This window comes from Curcuma longa, chromosome 21 (genome assembly GCF_044706935.1).
Source record: "Curcuma longa cultivar G26 ecotype Majalengka, Jawa Barat chromosome 21, ITB_CL_G26_1.1, whole genome shotgun sequence".
Lineage (NCBI taxonomy): Eukaryota > Viridiplantae > Streptophyta > Magnoliopsida > Zingiberales > Zingiberaceae > Curcuma > Curcuma longa.
Genome location: NC_133881.1, coordinates 2,914,905 through 2,937,170, shown reverse-complemented (window position 1 = coordinate 2,937,170; position 22,266 = coordinate 2,914,905). Strand labels below are relative to the sequence as shown.

General features: G+C 35.3%; 1 protein-coding gene across 1 annotated transcript in view; it reads left to right on the top strand.

The window, feature by feature from the left end:
* The first annotated feature begins 237 nt into the window (after positions 1-237).
* LOC141814490 (midasin-like) overlaps positions 238-22,266 on the top strand; it is a 59,243-nt gene continuing 37,214 nt past the window's right edge. Inside the window, 31 exon segments of the mRNA XM_074702449.1 lie at positions 238-342; positions 423-727; positions 1,536-1,620; positions 5,609-5,883; positions 5,969-6,169; positions 6,246-6,409; positions 7,766-7,875; positions 7,954-8,073; positions 9,079-9,157; positions 10,353-10,475; positions 10,549-10,642; positions 10,735-10,831; positions 10,910-11,044; positions 11,119-11,175; positions 11,256-11,432; positions 11,519-11,644; positions 11,722-13,470; positions 14,417-14,484; positions 14,559-14,754; positions 14,898-14,999; positions 15,100-15,405; positions 15,633-15,826; positions 15,924-15,978; positions 16,886-17,036; positions 18,448-18,521; positions 20,335-20,467; positions 21,353-21,451; positions 21,536-21,636; positions 21,720-21,809; positions 21,899-21,964; positions 22,048-22,212. Coding sequence (XP_074558550.1) covers positions 238-342; positions 423-727; positions 1,536-1,620; positions 5,609-5,883; positions 5,969-6,169; positions 6,246-6,409; positions 7,766-7,875; positions 7,954-8,073; positions 9,079-9,157; positions 10,353-10,475; positions 10,549-10,642; positions 10,735-10,831; positions 10,910-11,044; positions 11,119-11,175; positions 11,256-11,432; positions 11,519-11,644; positions 11,722-13,470; positions 14,417-14,484; positions 14,559-14,754; positions 14,898-14,999; positions 15,100-15,405; positions 15,633-15,826; positions 15,924-15,978; positions 16,886-17,036; positions 18,448-18,521; positions 20,335-20,467; positions 21,353-21,451; positions 21,536-21,636; positions 21,720-21,809; positions 21,899-21,964; positions 22,048-22,212 — 5,802 coding nt within the window.

The window sequence follows — 22,266 nt, the reverse complement described above, 5'->3', positions numbered from 1 at the left end:
ATATAATTCCATTAGTGTTATTTAGGCGATTTAGTATAATTAATTTATTAACTTTTTTCTAAAACCCTAACAACCGACGTATCGTCTTTAAAAACATCAGAATTCTCATTCCGCTCCTTCGCGGCTCTCGCCTCGCTCTGCTCTCTTCCTTCATCACCTCTCTTCGGTAACTACTCCTTTCCTGTCACTTCTCTCATCGGTACCTTCGTGTTCTCGTATCCTCGCAGCCCAGTCCAGATGTCGTACGACGGTAAGTTTTCCTGCGAATCTTCCCTGAAGCGCCTTCTTGCTCGCTGTTCCGGTCTCCGCTCCGACCGCAGGCTCCTTGCTCTCTCACAGAAGGTGAGCCGTCTTCGAGTCCCCCTTTCTCCGATTTCAAGTATCAGGTTGCACAGTATGGTTAATTCTTTGGAATTTGTCAGGTCGGCGCTGTCACAGCGGAAGAGATCGTGGAGGCGATCGCGGAGCCGTTCCTTCACCCTAACTATACTATTCCAATAGTCGGGTGCTTCCGCCCGCTATGCCGTCTGATAGTAGACAGGGCCGTGACAAAGCTTGATAACGTCCCTAGCTTGATATCGATGTCTGACGAGGAATCTGATGACATAGGAGAAGATGACACGCGCGTGATAGATTTTTATATGGAAAGAGGGAGGGGCTTGCGGCTTCACGAGATGGCTTCGTTGGCCTTGTGCCGGGCACTAGATTTGGCACCATTCTTGCTCAGGTGATTGCCAGTTTTCAGTACATTTCATCATCTTCGTTGCTCAACGGCAATTTGTTTTTTTTTCTGTGCGCTTATCAATGCTCAATGTAATTTTTTCCTGACTCTGTAGAAAATGTTCTCTCTCTAAGACATCCGTCCTCCATTATGCTTGTTGAAGCATAGATTAATGCTGCTAAAAAATTGGATTTTCAGTATGCAATTATTTTCTGTTCGTCTTTGAGGGTTGTACATATTGGGATCATACCGGTTTCATCACTTCCATACGAGCGGAATATTTAATTTTTATAGAGCAGCCGTTGATATCCTGATTGACCTGTGAAAAATTTCCCTGTTTTCTGTTTCACTTTTATTTCTCCAAAAAAAAAAAGGAATTTGAAAATTGACAAAAAAGGAAAACATATGCTATTAACTCCATGACATAATATTAATAAATTTTATTTTTACTTTCTACATGACATATGTTTGGTTTTCACCAAAATTAAGAAAAAAATATTATGAATAAAATTGAGAATAGGTAATCAGAAAATAAATGCTTTGGGTGCATTGGATCCATGAAGTTTGAGCAATAAAGTGTGAATTTTGTTGGTTCTTTCTATAGTAAAAATGGAGCATCAGTTTCAAGATAAGGAGATGTCCCCTTCTATAATATCTGATTGGGTATCATATGATATACTACTTTCTTGTTTTACTTTTTTCTTTTCTTTTATTGATTGGCTGAACTTGTTATATCTGTCCTCTTCTTGTTATCATCAGTTATCTTCTGTGATCTACCTTTATTGTATTTAGCATGTATTTTCCACATTTGTAGGTGCATCATAAATTATTTCAGATTTGCTCCCCAACCCTTTGCACGGCTTGAGTTGGTGGGTTTTGATTCTCAGATAACTGGCAAGGTACTGTTATTTATCATTTCCCAGCTACAGTAGCTTTGAACACATTTTTCTATTTTTAGAGATATCATGGAGGCCATCAAGTGCCACTTTTGTTTATGAAGGCAGGTTTTGAACCAAATACATTGGCAACGTCATTTGCTTTTTGTCTGCCTTTCAGTTTATAGAGCATTTATTTTTTGGTTCTTCAGGATGTTTTCTATCAATATTCTAATCACTTCACTTGCATAATTTGAGCGATCTTTTTTCTACCCTTGTCCAGCCAAGTACGATGAAAGTGACTCCGGATTGATCTCCTATACAGTTTTATTGGGATTTCTACGTTAGCAACAGACTCAGTGTTAGTTCTTCTGGTGTGAATTTAAAACCCACGCTTAAAGTCTCAATCGAAGCCAGAGTATTGGTCCTCAATTGAAATGAGATGTACCTGTGCCTTGCCAAACATGTCAATTCCAGTATTTCCCCTGATGTTGAGCCTTAATGGTAGTGGAGGTAGGGAAATAAGAAATAGGGTTTTGTGAAGCCTTAATAGGAGTAAGGATGACAATGGGCTAGGTACTTACATTTTCTATCAGTACTAGAAGCCATACTTGTTTAAATATATGGTTCTTGAATCCCTTTAATTAACTGCTTTTGATGATAAATGGATACTCAGTAAATATATACAAATATTCTACTTAAATGAGTAACTACACATAATTTTGTTTTAAGGTTAACTCAAACCCTATTATTAAGCATAGTTGGGTACATAAAATCTCACTTAAAAGGGTTGGGTAAGTAATCTCAATTATTTGGTGCCCTATTACCATCCTTCATGAGGAGTACTGATGAGTAAGGCAAAGTGTAGACTATCCCAACTCAAAGGAGCAGATCATTTGACCTTGTCTTACTGGTTTGACTTGGAGGGAAGATGCTCTTTTGTTATACCGATATGAAGGGAAGAGGACAATCTCTTGGTCTCAGTGTGGAGGGAAGAAGATATCTAGCTTGTTTAAATACAAAGGGAATGTAAGTTACACGAGGAAGATGATGTAGGATCAATGTAATGGTTTGCATGTATAACTTGAGGGGAAGGTGTGTGTGGATAGATGACACCTTAAAATAAAGCTCTTGTAAATAAAAAGGATAATTTAATTGTTAGTTGTTGGCAGGTGCTTACTTGTGTGTGTCTGGTTGATTGTGCCAAGTTATAAACCCAACAAAAATAATAATAATAAAACAAGACAATACAAACATGACAATTTAACATGATTTAGAGACTCACTTATAATCTATGTGCCACCTTTAAATATCAAATTGCTCCTTCATAAGAGATGATGGAGGAAATGCCATATAATTTGAACCTTTGAATGATTACAATATGCTCTAATCTCAAATAGTTAATGAAATGTAAAATTTAAATTAGGAGATTACTAAACACTTGTGTCGAAGACTTTAACCATAATTTAAGCGCATGAGAGCTTTGGGCATCTGAGCACTTATACATAGGAGAAAGGAGAATGTTTTTTTGCAACCCTTTTGCAACTCAAAGCTCCCCAACAACTTTTATAAGAGCACTCCAATGACAACATTTTGTGAGTCTCTCTAATTGACTAGAAATCCTTTAATTGATTTCTTAGACAAATATTACTGATGGAAAACTAATGACTATATTGACAATTAGTTGGATTCTACCTCTAGTCGATTTTGCTCAAGCTTCTAGTTGACTAGAAGGCACATCTAGTAACCCTAGTACTTAGTTGACTTCCAAGTCATTCACCTCCAGATGATTAAGTTCACCTTTAGTTGACTTAATCTAATTGATGGTCCTTCCTTTGTTCAGCTTGCCTCTTTGTAAGCTAATGCAAAGTACTGAGATCAAACTAAGTCACAGACTATGACTTGGAACTATCAAGTCCTTGGTCCATGGTTTCAAACTAAGCTACTAGGTAGTGTTTCCATACCCAGCCAAACACATCATCTACAATGAACTGCTTGAAGAGACAAGCCTCAAGATTATATTCCATGTCATTGATCCTCTATGCCTTTCAAGCCCACCTCGTTCTGTGCCACCCAAGTGTGCACCTAGCAATAGGCCTATAGTCTATTGGATGCACCATTCTCCTGAGCTTTACTCCATGCTATCTAATTCTCCATGCCTTTGAGTTCACCTTTCACCAAGTCTCTCAACCATTAAGCACACATTCTCCACAATGACATTTGCAGCCACTCAATTCTTCTTGACCTATAGTGTCATAGAATCTCTTCCATAGCTCCAACACTCATTGTAGGCCTTCTACCATTTGGGCACAAAGTGCCTCAATCTCGTCGAGTCAACTCACTCCTTTAGTTTTGTGTTTACTATGACAAGTTCATGCAAACTTGATGCACACATTAGAAACATGGAAATACAAGTAAAAGCTAACTTATACCTTCCGCCAAATACATCAAAATATCTACCTGACCACTTAGGAACCTCATTTTCCCAATAGACGAGGAAGATGGTATTGTTGGTATATATTTGTTCCGTTTGCTAGTTAGTAGGCAGAAAGGTATGCTTCTCATGCCGATCCACATGATGATTATGATTTTTTTACTCATTATTTGGTTTACATAATCTCATTGGATAGTTAATCAACAATCAATAAGAAACTAAATAATAACAAATTGAGAAATTATCCTCTTTGTAGCTCACTAAGTTGATGACAGTAGCAACTAGTGATGAAAATAAAAATTGTGTGGACCAGATTTTAATAAAAAATTTATTTTATTTTAATCAATATAAAAAAAGAGAGTAATTGAAAAAAAATCAAATATTGGAAAAGCATGAAAATTTTTTAGATAAATGTTACATTTTTTCTCATTCTTAGCATTTTAAACTACATTTGCACGATGTTATTCTTTACTTTTCATCAGGACGACAAACATTGCAATATAGCATACTAGTGAGATCTGAGATCATTTCTGCATATTACTTCTTAAAACATTAAAGTATTGTACAACTTGTTTGATTGATATTGGTTACCTCTGGGACTACTTTTAGATTAATTAATTATATATATGTGTGTGTATACACATGAATGTTCATACACACAGGTAATCTGGAAATAAATGCTGATGGCAGTCCCAAGACTGAATGAAAAAGGTTGAGACAGTGTTAAAATTTGTTTAAATCTATGCACATTATGGAAAGGAAAGATGGGAATTCAAATTTGTAGTAAAAATTGTTTTTGATCTACTTTTTTTTTTTTTTGCAATTGCAAGAGACAATGCTTTCATTCTTAGTACTACTAAAAGAATTCTATAGAATGAAGCAACTCTGCCACCTGAGTACTAAAAGAATTCTATGCAAGACAACATTCTCACATGGTACAGTGACTAACAGCTATGCTGAAAGCCACATAAACACTCAAGGAATTACGTGAATTGTATGCAAGATAGCATGGCCACATGCTTCAATGACTAACAGATATGCTGAAAGCCACATAGACACTCAAGGAATTATGTGGTTGCTTATTGAAGCTCATGTTATTTGTTACCTACCATTGTCTTTACTTGAAATTTTGTATTATGGTGCAAGCAGGTCAACACCTTCTCTAGAAACTGTCATTATGTTTCTCACTTTGTCAGTTACATTATGAACACACATGAAAGGAAATATTCTCGTCAGTATTTGTATTCTAAAAACGTTTTTCTAGTTTGTTGCTATGGGTGTACTTGTATTTTCCTGTTTTAAGCATATGTTTTACATGATTTCTATATTTCTTCCTCTGTTATATATGAAGTTTATGTTTTGCTTGTCCAATGGATTTTTTACATTTATTTTCTCAGTTTCTGCATCATGGAATTCTTGAACATTCATCTCATTGTCATTGCTTATTACCTACAAGTTTGATTCTTCATCATTTCTATATTGTGACTAATATGTCCTTTTTACCTTATCTCAATTTTTTGTAGTCTAATATGACCTAAAATTTTATCTTATGATTCATGATTGCCTGTTTTATCCCAGGGTGAAAAGCATCTTCTGGATGCAATTCGGTTAACTTACCGTTTTCTAATAATGGAGCCACAAATATTCTCTGGTTTATGGGATTGGACCTGCTTTTTAGACCTTATGCAACAAACATCAGATGTTGGGGCTATCCTTGCTCCAAGACACCTGATAAATATATTGGACATAAGATGGTGTGGAATTCAAATTCTCTCTACTTCTCTTAAAATAAGTGATAGAGCTACTGAAGATTTTGGTTTAGGTTCAGATGAAGCTTTTGCCTGTTTACTTCGGTGAGGCACATTAAACAGTGTGCACATTTACAATTGATAGTTAACATGCTACTTTGCTACATAACATTATAAACAATGTGTGTAGGTTTGAGGAATTCTGCCAGGACACCTCATTGGAAAAGGCTGGATTTTATCTCCAATTAGTTGAGGAAGATCAAGAAAGGTTCTCAGATGGAATTGGTAATGTTAGTCAATTTTTTGAGTTTGACTATAATAGCCTAGTTTCATCTTCCAATTTGCTTAAGATTGAGTCTGGAATAAAGGATGTTCGACGCAAGGTTTTGCGGTATGTATAAAGAATTGTCCTTTTTTTTTTGCCGAGCCAGTACTTTCTCATGATTAACAGGTGTGCTTGTTTCCAGTGTTGTGCCTGGTAAGCCATTTGTCATGACTTCTACAATTAGAAAAAGTTTTGAGATGATATTAATGGCGGTGGGTCAAAGATGGCCCATACTTCTCCATGGTCCTGCTGGTTCTGGAAAAACATCTATTATTAATATGTTGGCAGAGATCAGTGGGAATCAAGGTACATTTTGTTGTTCTTCTAGTTCTCATGCAAAATAGTGCTTTAGTCAGTTCTTTAGATGGATTATATCATATTTTAAATTTTCAGGTGGATCTGTTCCATATATGACTTTTAGGATTCTGTCATTTACTTTACTCGTCTACCATGTAAAAATTCCTCTACATACTTTGTTAAGGATACTCCTTTTTACTTAATCCAAGTTCATGACATTATTTTCCATGTTATGTTTCACTAGCCATCTGGATTATCTTGTTTTGAATAGTATCTATGCTCGGTTTGTATTGACATCAAGTGATTGTACCAATTGCAATGTTTAAATCTCTTGCCGTGCTGGGTGGATTGGCCCAAACTTACCATTATGGTAAATTATTGAAGTTAGGTATTGATCAGCACTAGATAATTGCGCTTGTGTTTCCAGTGCCAATGTGTCATTACGTATCTATTGTCTCGCTGGTGCTGAATGTGCCATTAAGTATCTTAATGTGATAATATGTTTTGGCACACTCTGAAAATTTTACAATTAAAGACTAATTGCTATAGTCTATATAGTAAATAAATGAAGTGAAAAAACTAAGTAGTGGGGTTGTGAGAATCAGGGACGAAGACTGCTGGAGTTGGAGAGGGGAGGGGAGGTTGTATATAGCACAAGTGTTCTTAATGAACAGTGTGGGGCATGGATTGGAATGAAATTGAGCCCATAACCATGTGTCACAAAATCAAATTCTAGCTATAATACCACCTGATGCGTCAGCGGGATAAATCTTGTGCCTCATCTTATGGGATTATGGGCCTAGTTGGGTTTTCGCAAGGGTAAAGAAATCCTTCAGATATAAAACTGTCTTGTTGCTTGAATGAATAGCACAATGGTCATGGAACTCAATCCAATCTTATTTATCACCTGGACATAATAGAATAAATGTTTTAGATTTGTGAAATTTAAAATAAAATAAAATCTAAGACTGGTTTGGTTTGTTGAATTTTATACTAATGGCTGGCTGTTTTATCAAACCAGTTTTATGTTAGTCGGGTCTATTTACATCAAGGTGGTACTTGAAAGGGTTTGCCATTATAATTGTATCTGAAAGGAACCTTAATCAAACTTATTGATTTTTCTACATGCTTTGACAAATTAGAGCTCTGTTCCCTTTCTTTTTAATGAATTTTCATATTAATACACAAATGGGATGATGGGTTAACTGATGCCATTGATTTATTCATTTAAAAAATCAAAGAAAATCTGATGTGGCATTTGTTTCCTAAATGTAATAATTTACTGATCCAATTTTTCACTACTTGTATTTTCTTTTGTGAATGTGTTTATTAACGAATAACTCTGTATTCTGTTATTGGCTTTAGTTTTGTTCATTCACATGGATGATCAAATGGATAGCAAAATGTTGATCGGGAACTATGTTTGTTCGAACCAACCTGGTGAATTTAGATGGCATCCTGGTTCACTTACACAGGTTTGTTTAACCTTTTAAGGTAGAGTTTTAGAATGCTTTTTTTTGTTGATTTTACATTCTTTAATTCATTTTTGATAGGTCATTTCAAAAGGATATTGGGTCGTGTTTGAAGACATAGACAAAGCACCTATTGAGGTGCAGTCAATCATATTGCCCTTACTAGAAGGTTCAAGTATTTTTGTTACTGGTCATGGGGAGGTAATATCTCTAATACTTGTGTATATAAGTGTCAACTGATTAAGTATTCATATTATTCAATGGTTATATTGCCATATGTGTCTTGGATGCATAATTACCCTGGCCTAATGTGATACTGTGCACTGTGGTTTACAAACCATTGGTTCCACCGTTGATAAATTACCTTAATTTGCAGTTGGTAACGGGAAGTGCATTTAACTATAAGAGACATTGAATTTTCATTTGGCAACTGAGATTAAGATATATCACATGTATAATCACATGCTATACTACTTGAAATACTTGCCCGTCCTTAATTTAGGTAGCCTAATGTATCCCTTATCAAGAATTGCATTGGCCTGTTAATCATTTTCCTCCTTTTTTGTTGCATCCCTGAAGTACCTCATTAAGCTTTGTATATTTTTTGGGCATAGTTTGTGCAACACCAGGATTAACTTTTAGATTGACAGAAGTGCTTGAGATTGTCTAGTTCATGCAATAAAATAATCCAGGTTCACAGTGCTCTCCCCATGAAGGGGAACAGCTACCCTTTTTTTTGTTGTAAGATGCCAAAGGCAGGTACTTGGCAAGATAACCCTGCCTTCCTGATTTATCACGTTGGAACAAATAACTATTGGTTCAACTTCCAGTCCAAATTCTGAGGAAAGTGAATATTGGGGGTGTATTGCATATCATGTTGGCCAACCAGCAGTGTCTTTCCTGTGTATCTCTGGGATCTCGCAAATTTATAGTCTTCTCTTTCCCTGTCATATATGTAGATGTTATACAACTTGAGTTTACTATCAAGAGATATGATTTTGGTGCTCAGAGGTGGGAGTGGTGATTGAATTAATATAATATATGTCACAATACACCTTCCACTTTCCCAACAGTGTCAGCGTTCACATTTATGACTTTTAAGCTCCCTCTTTCATCAATTTCTTCCTTGTCTAAATTATGACTCATGGACATGTTACTTTCTTCACTAGCTATTGATGTGTTAATGGTGTCTGTTGTTTGGCGCAGGAAATTGATGTCAGTGAAAACTTCCGTATGTTCGCCACAATATCAACCTTGAAGCATGAAGTTTCATACGAGATTGAAGGTAAAGTAGGAATAAGGCCTTCTAATGAATGCTTTAGAATATGATATTTTGCAAAACTGCCCAATATACTTTAGAATTTAGTTTCTAAAAAAATGGCGGACATGTGGAAATTTGTTATATTCTCGTGTTAGGATGTCCTGTATGTGGATATAAATAAAGTAAAATTGCCTTTGTATCAATTTGGAAAATTTATGTCTTTCAGATATCAACTAGCGGTGATTTACTTTGAGTTAACCCATTTAACATTCCATCTTTTCAAAGCTGTAGCCAGAGATTGGGATCACTGTGCTGCCAATGCTTCTTGCATACTTTAACCCTTCGCTAAAGTAAAACTCCATCAAACTCAACAGTTGGAAGAAATAGAGTGTTTTTCCTGTCTAGATAGGTAGAAAAGGGTTTCTTGATTGTTTTTGGACATATCTCATATTCCTCAACAATTCCAAACAAATGATGTAAATCCTGGCCTCCTCATGCGGACTTGGAACTAATTTCTTGTGGTATCAACATTCTTAAAAATGATCCTGTGTCTCTGTGACCAAGGTTGCAGATCTCTTCTTACCTCTTTTTATCTTATTAATCTGTTATTATTTTTATTATTTCATGTGCCCGATAAGTACAACCACAAATTTTCTTTTTGTCTTTATTCTCAACAATCTAATTCTTTGTTGTCAAGGGGATCTTACCCCTCAATCCACTTTTGCATCTTTCTTTTGGATGTTCCACACCCAGGACTTAAATGTGTAGTCATTGAATGTTCCATCATCCTAATTCCTTTATTGTTGTCACATATTTTTAGAGACTTTGCCTTATATCTTAGCCTTTTCACCGGCTCAACCGGAATTTGTTTCTGTTCATCTGCAACTTCATGATCCTCTCCACCTGATCTTTAACTCCCAAAACCACCTTCCACTACAAATGTATCGTTGAAATAATGAGTTACCTTCATCAGATTCTTAATCTTCTACCATTGTGTCAACAAAATCTCTGTTTAATATAGACGTACTACTACTGTTCATTCCACTCTCCATTCTATTTATTTCACATGTTTTGAGTTCCTCCTTTCACAATTTACCCAAATATTTTTTGTAATTGTTTTTTGTCATTGTTACCATTTAGTCATCAAAAGCAAATGCAGTAGTGGAATTATCAAGAACTTATATTGTACAAATTACAAACTCTATATGTAATTTTGCAGCAAGGCTCTCCTTTAGTACTTTATGGAGGAAAGTGTTAGTTAAAATTCCTAACAGTGGAGACATGACCGAGATTGTGAATGCTTGGTATCCAAATTTGAATCCACTGACCTCAAGGCTTATGGGTATGGTTTTTTGTTATGTTTGATTGTTTATTGATACTTGGGTTGGCTACATTATATAATCTAATTTCTTCAGATACTTTCATAAGAATAAACTCTCATTCTTCCAACCAAGTGGGAGCCCATGCTTATGGGAGTTCATCAGGCTCTGTATCTAGGTTTTCATTGAGGTATTTTGTTCTGTGGCTCTCTGAGTTCCTCCTCAGAAATTGAGGAAATACTTTGTCAGTTTTTAACTCACCTTTGTGTCTGACCTTTTTAGGGATCTTTTGAAATGGTGTAAGAGAATCTCAGATTTGGCTATCAGTGTTTCTGGTTTTCCAATTTCAGCTACTAATTGCCAAGCTATTTATCATGAGGTTTTGTTTGCTCTATTTAATTTGTTTGTGGTAAGATATGGATTTCCTTAAGTTTTACAGAACTTGAATGCGATGCAGGCTGTTGAGACATTTGTTGCATATCTCCCCTGTTCACCAAAAAAATTGTTAATGATGAGAGAAATTGCCAAGGTGTGGGGTGTTCCTTTGCCAGAGACAGAACATGATTATCCTCCTAACAAGCCTGTGATCCAGGTTTGTCTTATTTTACATCAGTGAAGGTCATGTTTATGGTTCATTTCATTGCTTACACTTGCAATCTATCTCAGAGTTGTAGGTCTCATCTGCAAGTTGGAAGAGTTGCTCTCCCGTTTACTCAGATTCCAGTTAGAACAAAAGAACTCAGTTTTTCCTTTCTAAATATCTTCATTATTGTGATATTTAATATTAATTTTTTGTCGAGCAGAATTTGCCACCTAGTAGACCCTTTGTTGGTATTCGCAGTTCCCTGCATGCTCTTGAGAGGGTTGCATCCTCTGTGAAGTACAACGAGCCTGTTCTTTTAGTTGGAGAAACAGGGACTGGAAAGACAACTCTCGTGCAGAATCTTGCAATGAGACTGGGGCAACAACTCACTGTCTTGGTCTGACATAAATAATTTGCTTACATTATTTTATTCTCATCATTGTATTTTTACTGTGATTCTAATCAAAACAAAGTTTTATGCAGAATCTTAGCCAGCAAAGTGACATTGCTGATCTTTTGGGGGGATATAAGCCTGCTGATGCACGCTCAATTTGTATACCCCTTTACCAAGAGTTCAAGGAATTATTCTGTAGAACTTTCTCTGAGAAGGTCTCCAAAATATTTCAATTTAAGTTTATAGCTTGATTATTGTACAATCAGTTGATTAACCTGGATATTCTTAATAGGAAAATGAATCTCTACTTCGTCATCTTGAAATATATGTTGTCGAAAAAAAATGGAAGAAGTTGCTATGTGCATGCCAACAGTCTGTTGACTATGTTATTCGGCGTGCTCCATCAGCTTGTGGCTCGAAGAGGAAGAGGCCTTTGACAGAAGTTCTTCATGAGTGGGGAACATTTTCTTCGAGACTTAAAGCTGCTCAGGAGCAAATCAGGACCGCTTCGGGTGTCTGCTTTAAATTTGTTGAGGGAGCTTTTATAACTGCTTTAAGGAATGGCTATTGGATTTTACTTGATGAGATTAACCTTGCTCCTCCAGAGACATTACAGAGAATTACTGGTGTCCTGGATAGTGAGAAAGGTACCCTTTGTCTGGCTGAAAGAGGTGATATTGATTGCATAGATCGTCATCCATCCTTCCGGTTATTTGCTTGCATGAATCCGGCAACAGATGCTGGAAAGCATGATTTGCCATATTCTTTAAGAAGTAGATTTACCGAGTATTTTGTAGATGATATTCTGGACGAAAATGATCTGACTCTTTTTGTTAGGCGATACATGGACGAGATGGATCCTGATAGTGGATTTTCTAATAGGATTGTTCAATTTTACAAAGCTGCTAAACAAGAATCTGAGGAGAGGTTGCAAGATGGGGCTAATCAGAAGCCACAATTCAGTTTGAGGTCTCTTGCACGTGCTCTGGAATATATTAAAACAGCAGGGAAAACCTTTGGCCTCCAAAAAGCTCTTTATGATGGGTTTTGCATGTTCTTTCTTTCTCTGTTAGATCGTCCCAGCGCGAAAGTAATGCATAGCATGATAGTTTCTTATATCCTAGGTGGCATTTTACCCAAAGATGTTCCTTTTGATGCCTATTTCTCCAGCAGATTAAATGGTCATGATGTGCCAGGTTCAGTTCGGTTTTTTGTTCTCACTAGAAGTGTTAAGGAACATCTAAAGAACATTGCACGGGCAGTTTATATAAAAAAATTTCCTGTTCTTTTACAGGGCCCAACCTCTAGTGGGAAGACTAGCCTTGTACATTATCTTGCTTCTGTTACCGGTCATGAGTTTGTGCGTATCAACAATCACGAGCATACTGATTTGCAGGAATACTTTGGCACCTATATCACTGATTCCCAAGGAAGGTTGCTATTCCAAGAAGGTGTATTAGTGAAAGCTGTGCGCCTTGGTTACTGGATCGTCTTGGATGAGCTGAATCTTGCTCCATCTGATGTATTGGAAGCCTTAAATAGATTGTTGGATGACAACAGAGAACTTTTCATACCTGAACTTCAAGAAACTATTCGTGCACATCCTAATTTTATGCTATTTGCAACTCAAAATCCACCTACATTATATGGAGGGCGGAAAATGCTATCTCGAGCTTTCCGTAATCGATTCTTGGAGATACATGTTGATGAAATTCCTGAAGATGAACTTTCTATGATTTTGGAGTCGAGGTGCAAAATTCCTCCAAGCTATGCTTCAAAAATGGTTGAAGTTATGAAGGAGTTACAATTGCATCGGCAACACAGTAAAATCTTTGCTGGAAAGCATGGCTTTATTACTCCCCGTGATTTGTTTCGTTGGGCCAACCGGTTTAGGATGTTCGGAATGTCCTACGAAGATTTGGCAAAGGATGGTTATTTTCTTCTCGCTGAAAGATTGAGAGATGAAAATGAGAAAGTTGTGGTTCGAGAAGCTTTGGAGCACTGCCTTCGTGCTAAAATCAATGGGGATAACTTGTATATGGTATGTCATGCACTACCTAGGCTTTGTTAAAATGGTTCTCTTTGTTTTGCACTGTATAGTTTTATTTGTGCTATGTTTTGGTGATCTATAGCTGCATTTTCACCTTTCTTTGTCCTCCACTGTCTATGCTATTTATGCTGGCATAATATCCATTTTTCATACTACCTACAATCAGTTCTTTGTTGTTCTTTGTTATTGTTCTAAGTGCTGAGAGTGTTGGTTGCTGGCATATACTCTGGCTTTCTTTAATCATTTTTTTCAGTTGTCTATACTCTTTACCAGGAACTTTTTCTTTTGATTTGATGAGCAAGAAGAAAAGGTTTCTGTTGCAATCTTCTTATGAGCATGTGGCAGGAAGGTGAATTTGGGTATTTTTTAATAAGTTATTAGAAGGATCGGGCTTAGTGAATGCACTTGAACTACTTTGGTAAATGAATCTTCGAGAAAGGGAATTCTCCAAGAAAGTGGAATCTTAGATTGCTGAACATTAGATGATAGCTTTTCCTTTATTCATTTATATGGACATTGTTGGGCTATTTTCATTTTTTGTGTTTTAAATTTTTAATGTTTCATTTTTCTTGAAACTTGTTAGTTTGGGAAATAGATCTTATGGTTGAGATTTGCTGGTGCAAGAGATTGGTGGTTGATAGACCACCTTTTCTGGGAGGCCCACTTGGAATACTGTGTACTTGATATGAGTGACATTTTTTTTGGATTTCTGTCATCTTTATGGGCGTCATACATGGGATCTATCAGTGTCTAAGGTCATCAAGATCAACTTAGATCAATAATTTAAATGCTCGATAAGTGTATATCAATATGAAATCATTACTATTTAAAGAAGTCGTACTAAGGAGTACAAATTCCTATCTATCTTTTTATGGTGTCTTTTTTACTCATTTTGTTGCGATATAATAATTGATTGTTAACTTTATTGGAGTTGCAGGAGGCTAACCAAGATCAAAGTTCTCTCAAATCCATTGAACAAAATTGTTCAAAGCAAAACTTTGGAAAGTTAGTCTTCACCAAGTCTTGATGTTTAATTAGTTTTGTAGTTTCTCTTCTTATCTATGGTTTCTTTGTTGCAGCATCACATGGACCAATAGTATGAAGAGGTTATTTTTTCTTGTTGAACGCTGTTATAGATTGCGTGAGCCTGTTCTCCTGATTGGTGAAACCGGTGGTGGGAAAACAACAGTATGCCAATTGTTGAGTGTTTATTTGAAGGAGAAGTTGCATATCTTGAATTGCCATCAATATACAGAAACTTCTGACTTCATTGGGGTCTGTTTGTGCTCTCTCCACATTTGAACCCCACTCTTCTTTTTGCACATTTATCTGCATGCTCATGTTTTTTCTTCTGCCCATTATATAGTGATAGATACTCATGGCTTGACATATTTCTCTGATCTTGTTACTGTGTTCAGGGATTCTATCCTGTACGAGATCGTTCAAAAATGTCCAACCTATTCATACAACTAATTGAGCAGATCAAAGTGTCGAGATTCTTTAATTTCTTCTCCAAAGAAGTATGCATTTTGAAATTCTTTTATTGCCTCTTATTTCGTATCTTAGTTACATACTTTTCTTTGATGACAATTGTCTATTGTGAATGATGAGTTCATGCAGGAACTTTCCACTGACATTACAAAAGCTTCATCGACTATCACTATCCTAAATGAACTTTTGAATACCTATAAGCAAAATATATCCTTGCACACAGTTATTAGCGAACAAGATCACAAAGTGTTTCAGCAATTGAATAGTGATCTCATACATCTCCATCAGAAATGGCAGACCATATTCCTTTGGCAGGATGGTCCCCTTGTGCAAGCAATGAAGAATGGTGATCTTTTTCTGGTCGATGAGATTTCCTTAGCAGATGATAGTGTTCTTGAGCGCATGAATAGTGTTTTAGAACCTGAAAGGAAATTGGTAGGTATTTTCTGATCGGAACTAATTTTTTGGGATTTATAGCAGTTATGCATGTTTGGGATCAACATATTGAAATCTCGTATTAATTGACTTGCTTGAGGTGATTAATGCACCTATTGTGTATCATCTTGGTTTGGGTTTACATGAAGTGGTTTTTTTAATTTTTTTTTTCAATATCAATGTAACCAGTTTAAACGATATCTTACGTAGCTAAATTTACTTGGCAGTCATTAGCCGAGAAGGGCGGTGCTATTCTTGAGCAGATAACTGCACATCCAAATTTCTTTCTTCTTGCAACAATGAATCCAGGTGGTGATTATGGGAAGAAGGAATTATCACCAGCACTACGTAATCGGTTTACAGAGATATGGGTTCCTCCTGTCAGTGACATGAATGAGTTTAGAAGTATTGCTCAGGAGAGGTAATTTTTACTCTGTTTCTGATGAACTTTCCAGTAATCTTGATCTTAATTTTGAACAGCAATGGTAATGACGTTTGCTATATTAACTATGGAACAGATTCATTAATCCAGATCTATACCCCTTTGCCAATCATATGCTAAACTTTTGGGAGGTACTAAGCATTTTTGCCATTCATTAGTTAGTGCACTGATTTAATTATATATTTTTGATTCTTTACATCATTGAACAGCTACGGATGGTAGTTTTAATGGTGCTTAGCTTTATATACTTGTTTTAGTTATGGCCTATGGGAACTCAGTTCATGTGCAAGTTAAAAATGCTATATTAGAAACCTCAGTTTTTTTTCCAACACTCTTGTGCGTTGTGCATGGTTTGAAATCTTGTGCCACACTTAGTGGCATAGTTAAATTGTTTCATGCTGTTAAATAATTGAAACTCAATATTGATTAACATGTTTTCTCTCCTGTGTCTATCATGCTGATAGTATCGTGTTGTGCCAACATTTGGGTTTGAAATCTTGCACCACACCGAGCGGCGTAGTTAAAATTGTTTCATGCTGTTAAATAATTGAAACTCAATATTGATTAACATGTTATCTCTCCTGTGTCGATCTTGCTGATATAGTTATGTCTGTTATTTTTTCTAGTTTGTTTTTTAAAGATTTTAATTAAAATTATTATTTAATTACTATAGTTGTCCTGTTATACATAAATAGTAGAATTTATACCAATTCGTTTTGATACACACTGATATAGTCAATGAATAAAATCCATCTCGATATGGCAACACATGAGTATCAGTAAGTTATAATATGAAAATTTTTAATTTAACTGACTATATAGGTGCTATAATTTTAATTTGATAAATAAAAGGAATAAAAACCATCTTAATTAATCTTGGTAAATGCTTTGAATAGTTGATGATGTAATTTATTGCAATCTGATTCCAACTTGTTTTGTTCTTTGATATAAATCTTATGAAGCTACTTTGCATAATTGTTTGATGCTCCGTTAATTGTTTTTTGTCTAATACCTAGTTTTTTTCTTTTTTATGACCAGTGGTTTAACATGCTTCAAATTGGTAGATCTCTTACATTAAGAGACTTATTATCATGGGTTTCTTTTGTCAATGTTGCGGAGCAAGATCTTGGATCTATATGCGCTTTTCTCCATGGAAGCTTTCTCATTTTACTTGATGGATTAAGTTTGGGTACGTCTGCTTTTTGTATTTTACATTTGCTTCTTGTCCTCCAATGTCTGAAGATTTCTATTCTTTGATAGGCAATAGTTTTGAATTTATGAATGGCATTGAATGGCATTTGTGTCAATTGTACATGGGGCCATCCTGCTTTCTTTTGGATACAAATATGCCTATTGATAATGCTCAGTGGTAGGTTTATAGATAGAACAATAAAAATCAAATATGACGCATGTTTTTATTCTTTTGTAACCTGAGACATTTCAAGGACTGTAATCCATCTTGCTAGTTGAAGTTCCACTTTGACAGGACTGGTGCTCATGCAATGCTTATTTCCAATAGTTTGCCCCGAAATAGACCTAAAACCTTATATTGAGGCATAACAACAGAACTATGTTGAGCCAGTATTATGCACCTTGTTCAAGTGTGCTTACAATAAGGTTCAAGTGGCCAGATTCTGCAGGATGCTTACCATGTACCTTTTCAATGTTAATCATGAAAATTGTTGATTGAAGAGGGGATTAGTTTTGATTGAAGAATTGTGTGTGCAGTATATACTTGTGTTGTTTGCTATACAGAATTTAAAGTTACTGGTAGCTTCCTTGATTACTAATGCATTATTGCTTCCTAGGATCACCTAGAGCGGGTTTCTGATGGAAAGCAAGCTTTACCCATGTCATTCAGGGTCGGGTTTCTGATGCTATACATGTTAGACCTATCAAATGATGGAAATTGGAGGGATCTCATTTAAGATCTCAGTTCAATACACGATCTAATATATGTCATTGGGTACTAACACTATTCAAATTGGGTTGGGGTAGTGACATTGTAAAACCCTAATTTGATTCTTGTTGAGTAGTGTTGCTTAAATTTGCTGGTATCCAAGGGTACTCCTATGGAACATATTTAAGTTGGGTATATGCTTGTGCTTGTTTCATTAGTCATTTTTCATATTCAGGTTGAGAATAAGAACATAGACAGAATTGGGTCTGGTTCAGTTAGGTGGATTTTTTATTCTGTTTGTGTAGTAATATATGTGGGGATTCATCAATTGTCATCCTTGTGTAGCTGATTCGCCCAACTGCTCTAAGTTAGCTTAGCTACTAAAGCTATTTGGTTGTGTTTATTTTATCTGACATTTTCGTACCACTAGTTGTTAGGCCATCTTCGTTAAGTATTGGAAAAACAGTTCAGTTCCTGAAAGTTATATCAACTGTCAAGTATATTGGCAGGTTTATTCAAGGAAAGCTTATGCTATAATTTGCTTATCTAACTATGGATTTCAAATATGAGATAACTCTTGTTGCTGATCCAGATCACAAATATTCTACTTTGCATAATAATTTTGCATCCTGTTGCCTGGATTTCACATAAAACTGGATTCTGTATTAATTTTTTTTTTTTCAAATTTTATGCTTTGCAGGGACATCTATCTCGAAACATGATTCTAAAAAAGTGAGAGAGCATGCACTGTCTTTTCTTGTTGAAGAATTGAAGGTGACTGCACATCTTTCTACTTCTTATATGCAGATTTGATTCTTGCATGTTCTATTGTTTTAGTCTGATTTGCTTGTTTATCATCTAGCTCATGCTAGAATGCAATAGTTAGTATGTGCTTATGCGAACCACTCTTATTGAGGTTTTAACCCTTGGGGCAGTCTCATCATGTGTCTTACATTGCTAATGATAATAATCTGAAAGGATAATATTGACTCTCATTTACTCTTTAGTAACAGCAAACGTTTCTTTAAAAAGTTATCCAGAAATAGCAATCGTCTCTATAAAAGCTGGTCGTGACATATCTCTAGCACGGCAACATATCTTAAGCAACTTATATTTAAATTTTCCATTAGTAGGTAGATTAAGAATTTCATTTATGAACTAATGTTAGATTCAATTGTCAATTATCTATACACAATAATGTTACGCCTTTAAACATTTCCTTATCAGTTTCTGTTACCAGAGTAATAATAGCGTATATAGAACTCATAATCAGCAAACAAACAAAATCAATGAACTTAAATATATTATTTTTAATAACGTTATAAAATGTTCAATAAGCTCATAAGTTTTCTGGTAAGCATATTCATGAATATGCTTGAATATATATATTGAGATTAGTTTGATAAAGCTTGAGCTTAGTATTCTTTTTAACTAAACAAATCAAACATTGAGCAAAAGCAGTTGAATTTGTTCGAGTAATTTTGGTTGTATCCTAAGGTTTCTCTATTGTCTCTTTGATGAAGGTTAGAAAATGACTTCCCCATTTGCCTGAATGATGTTGCAATATTGACCTTGTCAAATATATTTTTCAACTCTTGCATTGTAAAATCCTCTGTATATTATTTAGGTTTTGCATATTTGTACAATAATTTGACATGCTAATGTTTATCTGAGTTAGAACCTAACTTTGCAATAGTTGCTTTTATTCCCTTTGTAATATATTTTTGATTGGTTGTTGAACATTCATCATTTTGATTACCTGTATTGTAGAAATGTTGCGTTTATATGCTGCATCCTTGTATATTATAGCTAAGTTGATGTGACCTAACTCAAGATTTTAAGTTTACTTGAACTATAATTGACTATATTAAATATAATGTAAAAGAGCGGGTGATTGTAATTAAGAGGACCTTCTGGTCTTGTGTGATTATTACTCTTTAGGTTAAAAGAACAATTAAGAGCGATTCAAAGTTGAAACAATCTTAGTTTAGGTAGTTAGTTAGGAAAACAAAAATATTGAAAAAAGTAATGTAGTAGAGATGAGAATTCTTGGATGTATGTGCGAATAATAAAACAGGGAATTAGTTGGGAGTAATTAAATGTAGCTCAAACAAATTATCAACTGAGAACTATGAGCATATTCTAAGGTGAATAATGGATTCTAGATGAGCAGCTGATATTAGTTGAAGGTGTAAGGGTTTGAAGGTAAACAACAAAAACATTAAATAAATTGGTGTTAGTATAACTATAACCTTGTAGCATTTGCATAGTGTTTAATGGAAGATAAGATCCATGTAGCTGACCTGAAATAGTTGAGACAGCTTGGTGAAATGTTAATTTAATAGACTCTCTTTGAGCTAATATTTATACTACTATGTGCTGTGCACTTAATTTATTTCTTTTGTTTCTTGTCATCTTTGAGGTAGACCATAATTTCCTTATCAAATTCTTGTTGTCAATGTTTGTGGATCAGGGGAATTTTATGTGCTTTCTTCTGCTTCCTTATTAATTGGACGTTTACTGCAAGCTTTATACTGGCTTATGCAATCTATATCTGTAACTTGGTTCTTTTCTTTTGTTATGATAGGCATGTAACAGCACTTTATTCCCCTTGCAATGGACTAAACTGGAAAGCTATGGCTGGGGTGATGATGCAATGACTTGCAATATGATTGTCACAGAAGAACAGTTTGGTATCAAACCTTTCTGCATTTCTAAAGGTAACTATAGTCATATTATTTGCATTTTGACTTTTAGTTTCTCACTGTAATTGCCTTTTTTTCCTTTTCTTGATACTTTATTGTGGAAATGTAGTTTGAAATCTCATGTTATGTTGAACGAAACAGTCGAAATGTATTGTTCTAGTAAATTATCAAAATTCGATACCACTTGGCACAGACAATGTCTCTTTCTTCTTCCCATGTTTCATCTTCTTCCTCGTTCAACTTCTAATTTGTCACCGGCACCATGCATCAAAACATCGGCACGTCACTGAAACAATATCGTTCCAATAAAACCAAACCTTCGGCATGGTTTGAGATTTTGAACCTTTGATTTTGGTCAACTCATAAGTTGATCTATGACAATGCAACTCATTACTTTTTCACCTCACTCATAACAATATCAAATGTTTATTTAGGTTGTAGAAACAGTTTTTACCTACATTTTGTTCATCCAATATTCCAATTGTCTATTTTAGACAAAAATTTTTTGGTGAGGCAACAGGAGTCGTCTGCCACACTTGACATTCTGAGTACAAAGAGAGGAGAGAATAGAAGTTGGAACAAAATTGATAAAGCAACATAACTATGCCGCAAAGAAAAAATCTCTCATAGAGATTAATTAAAGGCAAATTTATAGATCAAAAGGTAAGTAATACCTATTCTGCAAACTTTAAGGTGCCGAACCAAAATTACAACAATTATCCAAATCCAATTTTTAGCAAATCCAAAAAACTTAAAAGGCCTAATTTTCTTGTTTGCATCAAAGTTAATCTTGAGTTCACGATCAAGGTTGTCAAATTGATGTTTGTAGCATGAAATATTTTTGATAATTTGAATTGTGAATTCCATGATGGTTTCACCTGTATACTGCCATTTATTTAGGGAAATATGGATGCAAGAATGAAGGGTTTGAGTTCCTTGCACCTACTACTAGTAGGAACGTTCTGCGGGTTTTACGTGCAATGCAACTTTCAAAGCCTGGTCAGTAGCATATGGATGTATTAAAAACGTTACATTTCATTACATTTCTTGACATGTAATCTAGCTAACATTGATGTTTACCAGTGCTGTTGGAAGGTAGTCCTGGTGTTGGAAAGACTAGTTTAGTTGTTGCATTGGCTGAATATTCTGGACACTCTGTGGTGCGAATCAACCTTTCTGAGCAGGTTAAATGAATAGTTATATTGTTGGAATTTTTATTATGGGTAGGATGTACTGTCTTATCTTGTTACACATTATCTTGATGCAGACTGATATGATGGATCTCCTTGGCTCAGACTTGCCTACTCAGAAGGACAACGGCATGGAATTTTCTTGGTCTGATGGTATTCTTCTAAAGGTTGGGATAAACTTCTTGAATTTGAATTTTATCCCTTTTAATATGTACTATTGTCAATATTTTACTTAGTAAGGCCTACACTTTTACAGGCTCTGAAGGATGGTAGCTGGGTTTTGTTGGATGAACTTAATCTTGCTCCTCAATCTGTGTTAGAAGTATTTTCTATATGACATTTCATTCATCTTCTATTGGGTATATTATTCCTTTTTATTTCTTGATTAAAATTGTTGGATCACAGGGCTTAAATGCCATTTTAGACCATCGAGCAGAAGTCTTCATACCCGAGCTGGGCTTGACTTTCAAATGCCCTCCTTCATTTAGGATTTTTGCATGCCAGAATCCTTCACATCAGGGTGGTGGCAGGAAAAGTCTCCCTAGATCATTCCTGAATCGCTTCACAAAGGTAGTATTCATTAAATATGCCATTTCAGAATGTCTTATGTCTACATGACTATAT